At 53.0% G+C, this 14,708-nt stretch overlaps 1 protein-coding gene across 1 annotated transcript in view; it reads left to right on the plus strand.

Moving 5' to 3' along the window:
- Window positions 1-1,585: 1,585 nt before the first annotated feature.
- Window positions 1,586-14,708, plus strand: part of LMOD1 (leiomodin 1) — a 35,137-nt gene continuing 22,014 nt past the window's right edge. Inside the window, exon 1 of the mRNA XM_057508128.1 lies at window positions 1,586-2,745. Coding sequence (XP_057364111.1) covers window positions 2,485-2,745 — 261 coding nt within the window. The 5' untranslated portion in view covers window positions 1,586-2,484. The remainder of the gene's footprint in view (window positions 2,746-14,708) is intronic.

Raw genomic sequence — 14,708 nt, forward strand, 5'->3', positions numbered from 1 at the left:
AGAGGTTGGCCGAAGCGGCTCCAGAGCCAGGGACCCCAGACAATGATGCCTGTCCTAGAAAGCCCCCTTCAGGCAAGAGTGGACATGAAGACGGACTGACCTGGGGAAGTCCAGGAGGAGGGGCAGAGAGCACCGTTTCCACCCAGCAGGTCTAACTGAAGCCCACTCCAGGCTAAGTCCTCAGTCACATCCTCTGGGTGCCCAGCCTGACTCCTCCCTGCAAAGTTTAAGGTCTCCCACTGGGCTCCTGACAATTGATTCTACCTCTCCTGCTTCTCTTTGCTTTATAGTATAATTAGGTTTTTCCTGTAAGTTATACATTTTAAGGAGAATAGCCACATTGTAATTGTTTTTCTATCTCTCCACATAGTGCCTGACATGCTGTATATACATGGCAGGATCTGAAAAAAGTCCTTGAATGAAAGAGACCGGGTGGGAAGACTGTGTGTGTGTGTGTGTGTGTGTGTTAAGGGTAGTTCCTGCTGAAGGAAAGAGGGAAAAGATGGGAGAAGGGGAGGGCAAGGGAGAAAAGCACCCAGGAAGTGAGTAATATTAACATAAAATTGTTAATGATTATTGTGTTCACCATATATCAGGTATAGCAACTGTTTCACATGGATGTTTGAACTTAATGTTCACAGCAATCCCACAAGGTTGGCACAGCTGCTGTCCTTATTTTACAGGGGATGAAGCCGAGTCTCAGAGAAGAAGGTAAGTGGCCCAAAGTCACACGGCCACTAAGTAGCAGCACGAGGACCTGAGGCTTTAGTGCTGAAACCGACCTGCTCGCCAGTCTCGCCTGCCATGTTTCCCCCATTACTCCCATACTTCTCTGTTGGGGCATTGTGTAGACTTTTAATTTTTGAATGAATTATTTGAAATTATTTACTTGTTAACGGTCTTCACTGACAGAGTGTAAGCTCAAAGAAGGCAGGAACCACATTGATTTTCTGTCTTCATTTACATCGCTGGCTCTTGCAACAGTGACTGCCACTTATGAGCACCTAGTGACAGACTCACCGACAGACTGCCTCCTGCCTCTTAAAAGTGACAGCCCCAGGGCTCTCCGTGCCCTCCTTCCTGTCTCCCTCTTGGGTCCTCCTGCCTCACCCCTGTGATCCTGGCCCACCAGTCAGCACACTCCCCTCCTCAAGCCTTATCCTACAGCTGGTCTAGTGGACATGAAATGCCGGGGCCAACTTTTTGCCCCAGACGATTCCTGGCCTCAGCAAATGATGATCAAGTGACTGTGTCTCTCTGGCTTAGGATGGAAAGACGCCAGGAAAGATCGAAGCATCTACCCCGATGGGTTACACCAGGGCTTCTAGAAGGGATTTGGTGGCAGGAGGGAGGGGGGCAGGAGATTGAATGTCTCCATGACCGGTGCCGGGCAGCGTGATGGATGGGCCGTGGAAAGCCCTTTTATGGAACATGCCAGACTTGTTGCAATAGTATCCCTCCCAACAGCCCAGAATTCTATTTCCCTAAAGACACACCGGACCGTGCTCTGGATTTATAAGCGGGTGGTGACCTGCCGGCTCCTCCTCAGAGCTCTCAAAGGTCTGCCCAGCAGAGGAAGAAACAGATAACAGAGGGAGGCTTGAGCCCTCTTCCCAAGAGCCTCGGTGCTTCATGGGAGTTGACAGCCCAGTACACGTTTGCTCACTTTTGCAGATCACAGTGTCTCCCCAGACAGCCTGCCAGTTTTGAGTTTGGGTACACAGTGAGGATTTATTTTCTCTCTCTCAGGAAGTGGCGAGGTAGGCTGGGGCCTCTGACGCTCTGCACTCTGGTTCTCCCGGCAGAAGAGCATGGGTGGGTGGCATCTCTGAATTGAGTGATTTCCCGGGTCTACACAACTGGGAGACCCCCAGCATGTTACCAAATACAGTAGGAAGGAGTCAGTGGGCCACACGCTGACCACAGCACTACCCACCTTGGAGTGGAGAAGTCGTACGTGCTTGAACAGAGCATGCCTGGGGCTGGCCTCTTCACGGACCCCCATGGCCCTGTCCCTGCTTTTCCCTTTGTGGCTCTGACCCGCCTCTGCCAGCCTCTGCATTTTTGTATCTTTTTCTCATTGCGTGGCCCCCTTGTCTTTAAAAGGCTAAATGCTCTGTACTAAATTTGGTCACACAACGCTCCAAGATTCCCTGGAATGCCCTCAAGTTTCAAACAGCTCTGACAGCAAGGCAGGCCCGCCTCCCGCTTGGGGATTGGCTTCTCCTTCCAGGGCTGGGCCTCGTCAGGGCTTATTGGCTGCTGGTCAGGGCAGCCGGGGTCCTCCAGCCCTGGGCTTCAGGGAGGCTTCTGCTTCCAGTTAACACGCCAGCACCTGTGGCTAGCAGGGCAGAGGCGAGTGGTCCTCGGCCAGCTGGGGGTTTGCTCCCAAGCCCACTCTGCTCCGTCCGGGTCCTCCCTCCCCCTCTCAGCCCTCCAGGAAGCCCACAGCCCCCTGCAAGAGTGGCAGCCCACTTTGCCAAGATGTCCAAGGTAGCCAAGTATCGCCGGCAGGTGAGCGAAGACCCTGATATCGACAGCCTGCTGTCCACCCTGTCCCCCGAGGAGATGGAGGAGCTGGAGAAGGAGCTGGATGTGGTGGATCCAGACGGGAGTATCCCTGTGGGGCTGCGGCAGAGAAACCAGACAGAGAAACTGTCCACGGGCATGTACAACCGGGAAGCCATGCTCAACTTCTGTGAAAAGGAGACCAAGAAGCTTATTCAGAGGGAGATGTCCATGGACGTGAGTGAGCGCAGACCTGGGGGGAGGCGGGGAAGGGAGGGAGGGGGAGACCCTGATGGTGCCTAGGATGCTGCTTCCCTGTGAAGCGAAGTCCTTGTTGGCACAGGATTTAATGCTTCTGAACCAATTATCGCCCACTGAACTGGCTGTGTCTCTTACCCCTAATTTCTGTTACAAAGCAGAAGTTGGCTATGTTGGCAGCAGTCAACATCCCCCAGTGGCAGATGGGATCCTAGTAGGATGGGGGTGGAGGGAGCCCTTGAAGTGTTCGTTGTCAGGTTGCCTCTCTCCTGGTCCCCAATACATTTTTCCCCGTCACATTCATTTCATTCTATTGTATGGAGGGGTGGAAGGACAGAGGGATGCTTGCTGTCTCTTGCCAGCCACCCAAAAAGAGAAATCTATGCTGTCTTTGCAGGGGGATGACTCATTTTTAAACCCTGTGGTCCTCTGGGCATCTCACAGCACATGGACCCCCTGAGGAGGCTCAGGGGAGACGAGCTCCCAGAGCAATGGGAGGGGACACCCAGGGCCTGTGAGGTTGGAGGTGACTCTGTGAGGTCGGAGGTGGCTCTTAAACGATGGCTTCGGTTTCATTCCCAGAGAAGGAGGGGTCTGCACTTTCCTGCAGGGCATCCTGTGGGAGCATCCCCTGCTGAGGGTAGGAAGCCCTTGTGTAAGCTGGCAGGCCCCTTTCCTAGGCGGATGGAGATATTTCCCCACAGTGCTTTGTCACCAGGAGGGGACAGAGGAGGGCAGGGGGTGACCGTCTGGAAATGCCTGCCCACATCTCAGCTGGCGGGAAGCAGACCTGCTTTGCTCTCTTGGGTTAGCCTGGAGGGATTTTTTTTTTCACCTTGTTCATATGTGAGTTTCAGGGGGACAAACTACACTAGCCCCGCCCTGAGCATCACTGTGCAGAATCCCTGCGTCTGAGGTGGTTTAGTGGGAAAACTGTGCAAAGTGTCTGGGCTCCTCCTCTTCCACTCAGCACTTACTGGCCATGTCTCCTGTACGTTGTCCAAGAGACGGTGTATTCTTGCAAGAAAAAGCTAGGTCTCGATTCTTGTCCTTTGTTTTACTCCTGTGAAAACTGGGGTCCAGAGTGTCCAATGACATGTGCATTCTCACCGACGAAAAAGAAAAGCAGTGTTATCATCTAATATGCCTGGCGCGGCGTGAGATCAGGTCAGACAGAGTGCGTTTGTGGACACAGCCTGGCTCCTTGAGGGCAGGGCTGGGAGAGTGGGGAGGCGGCGGGGCCAGGGAGGGAAAGGGGGGCGGAGGAGCTGGAATTCTCTGTCCCGACTGCCTGGGGCCCATGTTTAAGGCTTGGCCAAGACTTCTCTTGTCGGGAGGGAGAGCAAGGGGAGGCAGGAGGCTCAGCGATTCATTCTGTGGGCGAGGTGGTTGCCTCTGACGCAGCCCTGATCATGATGAACACATACTAAAACATTTATGGTAAAAATGACAGAGTGTAGGAACTTACTCTGAGGGCCTGGTGCCTCAAAAAGGCTATCAGGAAACAGGGAAAGAAATGGGGTGCACGCATAGGCCTTGGCACCCCGTAAGTCCCCGGCTGGGACCCTAAACTTTCACTCTGGAGCTCAGTGCCCTCTTGCCTCACTCCCAGGCCCAGGCTCTGTGCCCAGGACTGCCTTGTGCCCAGTGGCATCTGGTGCCCAGGAAGATACTCCGAGGTGGAAGTCAAGCACAAAACACTCTTAATCCCAAAGCAAGATGCTTGGGCCCAGGAGATTGTGAGGGGCTTCCCTGCGCCTGGAAGTTTCATTCCAGCAACCTTTTTCCTCAGCCCATTAAAAACGTAGCCCCACCTCCCTGGCCCCTGCCAGGTATGCATTTGTTTCTGCAGGCAGAGCCGATCAGGGAACAGAGGGTGTGTGTGTGTACCTGTGTGCACGTGTGTGCACATATGCATGTGTATGTACCTGTGTGCATGTGTGCGTGTGTGTGCCTCACCCAGCCCAAGGGGGTATGTTGGTAAAGTGGTGGCTGGAGTTCAGGGTGCCTCCTGAGCCATGAGCAGAAGTCATCTTGTAAATCCAGGTGAATGGGAATGAAGCCTAAAAAGTGGCTTCTTCAGCACCATTAGCAAAATAGTGAGTGTGCGGTTAAGAGCTTGGGTTTAAGTATCAGAAAAACCTGGTTTGGCTACCAGCGTCTCTTACTGTCTGAATAACTAAGCCACTCACAAGTTAATTCATTTGGGTCAAACAACTCAGAAGTTGGTGACACAAGAAAAAAAACACACCTTTCTCCCTGCCCAGCCCCTCACTCCCCCGAGTCCCCTAGGGCTGTGCAAGCCACGCCTGTCTGTCCAACCAGTGGCCAGGGTGAGCAAGCACAGCCAGAAGCGCAGGCAGGGGGCAGGTGACGCCACACACACAGAGCGGCGGCAGGGCTCCAGGCTGCTGGACTGGCTGAGGCTTGCCCCCATGGTGGCCTCTGTCGCATGTAAGCAACTGAAAGTCAGTCCCATCAAAGAGTAACTGTTAGCCTGGTTCACTTGACCCGGGGAAGCACAGCAAGTTGAGCATTTGCTGAGAACTTTCTGTATACCAAACACATTCACCTTTTCTTTTATTTAAGCATCACAATTCTAGGGAGACATGTACTTTTAGCTCCATTATACAGATCAGGAGATTGAGGCTCAGAGAGGTTGATTAACTGCCTCAAGGTCACACAGCTAACAAGGACTGTACTTCCTCCTCTCTGCCATACCAGGGTGCAAGACGCATACAGAACCACCACAGAGGCATTGCAGAGCAGAGGCCACATACCCACCCATGGTCATAGCAATGGCTGTGACAGTCCAGTCTGGCTGAATGCTCTTCTCCTATTGCAAAGACTAGGAACATAACTATTAGAGCCAGGTATGGACTTGGGATTAAAACTATTAGAACCAGGTGTGAATTAGGGAAAGTAAATCCTGCCCAGATATCAGAAAATATTGCTAAATTTTATTAATTCCTTTTAAGTGGGATAATGGTATTGTAGTAATCCTTATCTTTTAGACATAAATACTGAAATATTTATGGGAGAAAACTGATAGGATTAGGGAATTTGCTTTAAAATAACGTAGGTAAGGGGAGTGGGAAGGAGCACTGATGAAATAAGATTGTCCTCTAGTTGATAATTGTTGAAGCTGGGTGGTGGGTCTCTGGGGGTTCTCTGTACTTTGTATGTTTGTTTGAAAATTTCCATCATCAAATGTTGATTTCAGAAACCAAGGGTGGAAGGCAGGCCCAGTTTGCATCTGGAGCTCTGGCTTTTCTGGGAGAGGAGCCCCAAGACTCTTACTCTGGCTGTCATGCTGGGTGGGTCTGGCAGGAAAGGGGCCCCTGGCTGCTCCTCCCTGAGTGGGAGGGAACACCGCAGGGGTCTCTTGGATTGGTTGCCACCTCTTTCATAAACATCCCTCCGCCCAGCCACACGCCTCTTCCAGGTCAACTCCTACTTGGTCTTCAGGTCTTGGGTGCCACCTCCTCCAGGTAGTCTTCCCCACCCCGGGACAAAGCGAGGAACCATGTCTGACCTGAGCACTCTAGCCCCACACTGTATTGACCCTGTCCTGATGTCATGTTGTCATACCTGTTTTCTTTATCTCTCTCCCTCACCAAATTGTGTGATTCTGGAAGAAAAATGCCAACACAGGGCCTGGCACATGGTGGGCCTCAGCCTCTGTTTGTTGAATGAATGCTGTCTAGGTGAGGGAGGAGGTGGAATTCGGCAGAGCTGACCCCTGGCTCCCCTACCCCCTTAGAAGGGGCAGAGCTTGCATCCAGTGCCCCAGCCTGGAGCCCTCCGGTGGCCCAGGTGGAGGACAGGGCCCGGCAGCAGGTGTGCAGCCAGTGGTTCAGAGAAACCCTTGGGCTTGGCTCGGGTTTCAGGAACACGATCCCAGCAGGTCAACTCCTGTGTTCTCTTTCCTTCCCAGTGGGAAAGAAAATCACCAGCCGGTGTCCCCGTCCTCCCTGGCATTAGCAGGGACTGGGGATTAGTGCCTCCACCCCACCCGCAGAGACCCCAGAGCTGGGGGTGGAGGAAGCCCTCAGGGGTTCTCCCTGGGGGTGAACCCCAGAAGGGAACCAGAAGCGCCCCGCTAGCCATCGCTGCCAGGCCCGGGCCCCCTGACCTTCGCCTTCGGTCTCTGGCCCAACGCCTCAGCCGCCCCCCACCCCCCACTAGTCCCAGTCCTTGGCCCAGCACACACCGCGCACCGTGTCTCCGCAGGGACGAGAATGCCTGCAAGGCCTGAGGCTGGTCACACAACCCGCTGACTGCCCTTTGCAGAGGCCTGGGCCCTCCCAGGAGTGCCCCCGGGCAGCACGGCTCATGGCTTAAAGGGATTAACCCGACGGGTGCACACCCAAAATAGCCCTGGAGGCCAGGGGGGAGAGGGCGGGAGGGGTGATGGGGCCTTTGACCCTGGGAGGCCAAAGCTGGTGCCCAGCAAGTTTAAGATCTCTCCCTGGAGTCTGAAAGCTGCTTCTATCCAGAGTTTGAAAAAAACCGTTGGCCACTTCTTAAACCAGGTGGTGGGATTGACAGGAGTTTGTTTTATTACTCTTCCTCATATATTCTGAGTTTTCTTCTGTATATATAGAATTTTCCCTGAACGAATTTCCAGCAGTGAAGCATCAGTGCCCACTCCCACCCCTTGCCTCCTTATCAGGACATCAGGGATAAGAGCTTGACTGGACGGGGTGTGACGGGAGGGAGGCGGGGCTGACGGACAGGACCAAGGGGGGCTTGTAAGAATGCAGTGGCTCCTCAGTGAGAGCGGGTGTAGATGGTTAGGTGGGGTAGGAGTCCCACTTACCAAAGGGAGGCTGCTACCAGTGTCTGGCAGGTGGGGGGCTTCAGGGTCCCCAGGCTGAGGCAGGAAGGGGCACATCTGAGCAGACACCCAGGGCGGGGACAAAGCCCTACTCTCCCTTCCCTAAGCCTCTCTCTACCCTAGAAACTGGAGCATCTGTGTCAGATAATATCAGTGCACTGCGGCTGCACCCATAGGGTGCAAAGTCCGGGTGAAGTGCCCCGGGAGAGGTACAGGAGGCAGGGGGGCAAGGGCACTTGACCCTGTAGAGATAGAAAGCCCACGCACGTGCATGCACAGAGGCACGCGCACGCACACACACACACACACACACATGCAGAGCAGTAACAGCACCAAAGCCCAGCTAGGAGGGGGGCAGGGAAGACAGCTGATACTCACATGCCTGCCTAGTTGGATAAACAGGCATATGCTGCACCACAACACACGGTCCTCTCCAGCCCAGGCTGTGCTTTCTTGTTTGTTAGACCTCTTTTGGTATAACCAGCACGAAAGAAGGAAGGGGTCTGGTTCAGAGTATCAGTTCTCCCCAAGTGCCTGTTGGCACTGGAGTGGTGTGGTGACGAGGAAGCCCATGGGGGTTTGGACCCAGATAGTGCCAGTCTGAAGCTGTTTCTGCCCTCACCGAGCCCGTGAACTTGAGTTAAGTCACCTGAGGAAGGACGATGACTTCACTGAGTACCTCCTGGCGCCACGGGTGCATCGGTGCTATTCCATCAGTGCAGCTTCATGAGGGTCAATTCCTTCACCTGTCACGTGGCGAGCCAGCAGCAGCCTGAGGGGCCATGAGGAGCGGGTGGAACGGGGCACTGCAAGCACCTGGCACCGCCGCAGAGACCGCCTCCTGCCCTAAATCCTCCAGTCTCTGAACCCGAATGTCTGCCACACCAATCTTTTTTCCTGTTTTATCTTTCACGGGGTTAAAAAAAAACCTGTTGGTGGGAAGGAGGGAATGACAGAGGGAGAGAAGGGGCAAGAGAAGGAAGGAGCTGACTTACCGGAAAGGCAGGCTTGTTCACTGACTTCCTGCCCGCCTGGCCCCAGCTCCTGATTTCTTTGAACTACAGTGGAAAGTATTTTACACCCCAGGCTCCAGGGCCCACACTGAGACACTGGGCTGGGAACAATGCAGAGTGGAGGGAGGCTAGGGGGAGGCTGGGGGCCTGGTGGGTTCTCCTTGTCTGCAGCCTTCCATGAGCCCAGAGGTACCACACTGCTTTGGAAGAACTTGGCTTGTCTGTCCCTCGGGTCCCCTGCAGGGAGGACATGCTGGCTCGTCAGGACGCTCTTTACACCAGCGGGGCTTAGAGAGGCCTCCTGCTCCCACGCCTGCCCACCCTCTGCCCCCTGCCCTGCCTTCCCATGGAGCGGCCCAGGCTCCTTGGCCCTTACCTCTGGATCCAGCCGGCAGGGCTGGCAGGATCCCTGCCCCCTGAGATGGGCGTATGGGACATTCTGGGGGCAGAACTTCCAGTGAAGCTCTGGGTGCAGAACGTATTGAGTCTAGTGCTTAGAACAGTGTCCTCAGAGGCCAACCAGACCCGGATTCAAGTCCTGATCTGCTGGTTGCTGGCTGTGACACCCAAAGAAATTACTTTACCTCTTTGAGCCCAAGTTTCCCCATCTAGAAAATGGAGATAACACCTCATCAGAGGATAGTGGTGAGGCTTAAGCAAAATAATATACACAAAGCACCGAGCAGCATGCTGGCAGTAGGGGCCCCGGAACCTCCGTTTCCCTCTTCCCTTCACACCTTTCTTCTCCACCCACCCCATTCTCTGCATTCTTTTCCTAGGCAGGATTCATGAATCATGTTTTGTGTTTCAAGGAGGGAGGAAGATCCCATTAAGCCATTAATTCTCCAACTATTTAGCGAGTTCCTATTATATGAGGTGCTTCCTAAACACTAGGAGAGAGTAGTGAATAAGACAGATGAGACCCTTGTATTCTAACGGAGAGACAGACAATACACACACATACATACAGAGATTAAATATCGTCTATACACATACCACATACCATATGCCATATATATATATATATATATATATATATATATATATATATATATATATATATATGATAAAGAAAAAGAATGCAGTTTCAGGGAGAGTCCATAGACTGACCATATTGGTGGGGAGCTGTTTCCTACAGGGTAATCAAGGAAAACGCCCCCTCCGAGGGGACCCGGAGGCAGAGCCTGGACGGACAGTGGGATCCGGCCACGGAAGGCCCGGAGAAAGGTCTTTCCAAGCAGAGGGACAGCAAACACAGAGGCCCAACGCGGGAGCAGGTGGGGTGGGGCCACGGTCCGGCCAGGCCAGCGTGACTGGAGCAAGGGGAGGGTCGCAGGGGGTAAAGCCCAGAAGGGAGCAGGTCCGGATAACGCAGGCTGCCTGGGGCAGCAGAGGGAGTTCGGATTTTTATTCCAGGTGTGGTGAGATATCACGGGAGGGTTTTGAACAGGGGAGAGATGTGATCTGAGTTTAGAAGGATCACTCACTCTGCAGCTTTAAGATGAATACACCGGGGAAGGGAGGGCAGTTGTTAGGGGGCTGCGGTAGCTCAGGAAAGAGCTAAGGATGGTTGGAGGAGAAGCGGTCAGATTCGGGAACTACTTTACAGGTGGCACAGTCAGGATGGGCTGGCCTCCGGGGGAGAGAGAGAGGCGGGGCTGAGCAGCCCTGCCTGAGCTGTTGGGTACATCAGTGCCCTTTGCTGAAAGGGGAAACAGCCGAGGAGCCCTCATTTGGAGGGGATCGAGAATTCTGGTCTGAACAGATGGTCCCATTCCACTCGGAAGGCCGGCCGCCAGGAGGATGGGTCGGGTTGACAGGGCAGGTACGGGTCGGGGGCTCATGGGGAGGTAGGGCTGGAGATTGGATTAGGGAGCATCAGTACATAGACGGTTTGTAAACCCATGAGCCGGGAAGAGATCACTATGGGGTGAGTGTGGACGGAGAGCAGAGGGCCCAGGAGCACAGCCTCCGTTAGCCGACAGGTAGGCATTGCCGGAAGAGGAGGAGCCGGCAAAGGAGACTAAGAAGGGGAGGAGATTGAATGGTCTCATGAAAACAAGAAGAAAAGGGGCTTAAAGGAGGGGAGGGTGTCCCCGTGTCCATTCTTGCTGAGAGGTTTGAGATGAGAGCAGAGGATCACCCACAGTAACTGGAAAGGTGGAAGCCACTGGGACCTTGGCACGACTGCGCTCCTGGTAGTGAGGAGTGGGCACGGGGAGTTTGGTGGATAAGGACTGGAGAAAGAGAACGTAGGCAAGCCTCTCTTACTTTTTTTTTAGTTTGGTTTTAATGGGAAGCGATGACATAGGGTGGCAACTGGAGATACATGTGGAACCAAGGGAAGATTTTTTTAAAGATGGAATGTTGTAGCAGTTTGTCTGCTCCCAGGGATAGTTTGGTAGAGAGGGAAACCTCGATGGCCCTGGGAAAGGAGGCAAGAAGAGATGGAATGCACCGGGGTTGAGGGCTCGGCCTAGCAGCAGGCAGTCACCTCTTCCATGGGGAGGCAATGCAGCAGATACGGGCCGGGATGCGGTCAGGCTGACACATGTGTCGAGGGGAAGTGAGGCTGGTCTGTTATGTGTTGACATGTGCAAAGTGCTCCTCTGGGAAGACAACACTGGCAGCCATATATATATAGGCTGGGCTGAAGCAGGGAGAAACTTAGGAGGCTGTAACAATAGTCAAGGTTAAACCTCAGATCACAAGGAAAATGCTCACTGCTTCCTGGGTGAGATGGAGAAAACACGGAAACGCTTCCAGATATGAAATCTGGCATATGTACAGTCAACAGACAACAGCCAGCTGCCAGAGCTGCTTGGAAATCCAGTAGATTTTCACCTCTTCTATCCCCAAGGCAGCCCAGGCCCAAGGAGGAGGGAGCTCACTGGGCCTTTCCCATCCCGCCCCTGCTGGCTGGCCTGGTGGGAGAAGCATGAGCTTGCGAGTCAAGCCACAGTGACCGGGGCCTCGTCCCCAGCTTGACTGCATCCCAGCTGTGTGACCTAAGATGAGCATATATTGTCTATAAGCTTTATTTTCTGTTATTTGTATTCTTTAATGTTTGTGTTACAGATTATACTTGACAATAATGGACTTTTTTCTAATACAGAAAAGCACACAAACCATAAAGGTAGAGTTTCCTGAATTTTCACCAAGTGAACTAGAACTGGAACTTCGCCAGCCCCGCACGACCCTCCCTGCCCCTCGCATCCACCTTCTCTGCTTGTCTTCCCCACTCCTGATGTCCAACCCCAGAATTAGGCTTGCCTGTTTTTAAATTTTACATATGGAATCATACAGTATGTGTTCTTTGATTGGACTTCTTGCCCTCAGTGTATGTTTGAGAGTTCAGCCGTGTTCCCTGCTGCATAGTGCTCCACGCCGGTATGCCTATGCCATCATTTATTTATCCATTTCACTGTTAAAGGACTTTTTGGTTGTGTCCAGTTTGGGGCTGTCACAAACAGTGCTGCTGTGCACATTCTCGTATGGTTTTTGGTGCACGTATGACTCCATTTCTCTTGGTGTGTACTTAGGAGTAGACGTGCTGGGTCATAGAAAATGCAAATGAACTTTTACTTTCTTTACCTGCAAATAGAAGCAATACAACCTGAATCGGTGAGACTTTACATGGATGGAGGACAAAAGTTTGAAGAAGGTCTAACGTAGTAATTTGCAAACAGTAGGCATTTAATTGAGTGATAGCCACCATCATCATTTCTAGTGGGGTCCATCTTTGGGAACAGCCAGGGTGCCCTCCTGCCCTTTGAACACGCCCTGCCTGCTGTCCTCCTGACCCACATTAGTAAGGTTTGGCTGTGCACTAAACCCAGGTCAGATTCCTCTAGCCCAGGGCTCATTACCTTTTCCAGAGATGGCAGCTTAAGGACGTATCCCACCCCGAGGCCTGTGCTCATTCTCAGCCTAATCACTCCCAGGATGGACAGACTTTCCCACTTTCACACCCTTTCCTGCTTTACCTGGTCTCCTGTTTTGTTTGTATCTTACTCTAGTCACTCTCAACATTATCCTGCAGTAATGCTGGGCCCCCAACATTTCATCACCCCGGCCTGGACGAGAGTTGCCGTGTGGTACATCTAGTCCCGCAGTTAAGCTGCCGCTCAGACCTGGAGAAAATCACACGCCATACGTATTGGCGCTGCTGTGGTTTAACCCCGGTAACCTCAGCCAAGCCTCCAAGGCTGCCCAGAAAGCCACTACACGTCCTCTTTTACTCCAAAAGTTAGCCCCTCTCTATGAACCCTCCTGTCCTACCGTCATTCTTCACCCTTGGCAGATTACCCAGTGTCTTATTTCCCTGAGAAACTTGAAGCCCTCAGGTGAGAATACCTTCAGGTTCCTCTTCTGCTACCAGAAAACCTATAAGCATCCATATGGGCAAGTTTGTCCCCAGCTCTCTCATCTCATGCAAGAGACGTCCCTCTCCTGTCCCAGGCTCCTGTCTGCTCTGTCTTGTCTTCAACATTCCTTCCTACTGGCCCCTCCTGTCCACTTCCCACCTGCCCTCCTTAGGGAGACCAAGTGTGGGAAATGGCACCTACACTCATCACGCCACAGGTCTCTGCCCCACCCCTGCCTGACCTCCACCTCGGTATGGCCTCCCAGGACCTCTTGTTGCTGTTCCCAGGGGACACTTTTTAGTCTTTACCCTATTGGTTTACCTTGTGGCATTTGACCACTTTCTCATTCTTAAAACACTCACTTCCCTGGGTGCCAAGACACCACCCTCGCCTGGGCTGTTTGTCTCTCCTGCCCCCTCCTCCTCTCCTCTCCAAGCAGCTCTTCCCCTAACACCCAAACATGGAAGTTTTTCAGGGCTCTGCCCTTCTACGCAGCCTTCACAGGTACCCTTGTCCAACCCGGGCCATTCAGCTCCTCTTCACGTGCTCTTTCTCCATCCCTGGCCTATATCTCTATTTTGAGTTCTAGATCATTCACTTGCCTCTTGGATTCCTCAAGTGTCTCAAATTCAACTCCCCTAAAAATAACTTAATCATTGTCACCCCAGTCCGCCCCAAGCCTGCTTCTCCCCCTGCATTCCACACTTGAGTAAACAGAAGTCCGTCGGGGTCATAACCCTGGTTCTATCCTGCTCTAATCCCCCTCCCAGTGTCTCCCAACTCTCCTGGCCTGGGGGGCCTATTGATCCTACCCCTGCCATCTCTCTCGGCTCCGTCCCTCCTGTGTTACACGTCTACCGTCCCCCATTTCCCCCTTAGCAACCATGACAGTGCCTCAACCTCCCAGCCGATCTCCCTGCTCTCCCCACACCCCTCTGCGATCCATCCTGCCCACAGCTGCTAGTGTCTTATTATAACACTGAAACCACAATCCTGACATTCTGCTGTGTAAAAGCCTTCAGCTGCTCAGCGTAGCGTCCACGATCAAGTCCACCCTCGCGAGCGGGGCTTGGCCGTCCAATGCCTGTCCCTGTGGCTAATACTCCTCTCCTTGATTCTTACCCTTTACTGCATCAGCACTTGGCCACTGGCTCTCCAAGGCGCCACGCTCTCTCTTGCCCCTCTGCCTTTGCACACACCACCTCCTGTAATTCGGGAGCTGGACCCACCCCTGGGCCTAGCTACTCCTTATTCTTCTTTTCAGGCTCAGCTCAGGTGACCAGTTTCTGCTTTCCTGGTGCCTCCAGGCTGGGCTGTGTGCTCCCCCTGTGCTGACGAAGCACCATCTGTAGCTTCTGTCACTTACGCACCACCCACACTTAACCCAGTGTTTTGCATTGTCTGTTTCTTTGCTTTCCTTAGACTTCTTACGGGTGAGGCCTGCCTCTCACTCACCTCCATGGCCCCAGCAGCGAGCACACTGCCTGGCTCGATAAATGCCTGCTGGATGAACAAAGGATGAATAGTTTGCAAACGCCATTCTCATCGTACTTGATAGAATTCACAGAAGTTACAATTTCATCTATACTCTTCAAAGACTATTTGAAAATGTGATTTTGTGTCCAAATCCTCAAAGGAAGGGAAATCTGGCAGTGATTCCTTTTCTCCAGTTTCTGTAAACACCCGATTCAATCAGCCCAAAAATTTACACTCTGGGATCTG

This window comes from Manis pentadactyla, chromosome 9, assembly GCF_030020395.1.
Source record: "Manis pentadactyla isolate mManPen7 chromosome 9, mManPen7.hap1, whole genome shotgun sequence".
Classification (NCBI taxonomy): Eukaryota; Metazoa; Chordata; class Mammalia; order Pholidota; family Manidae; genus Manis; species Manis pentadactyla.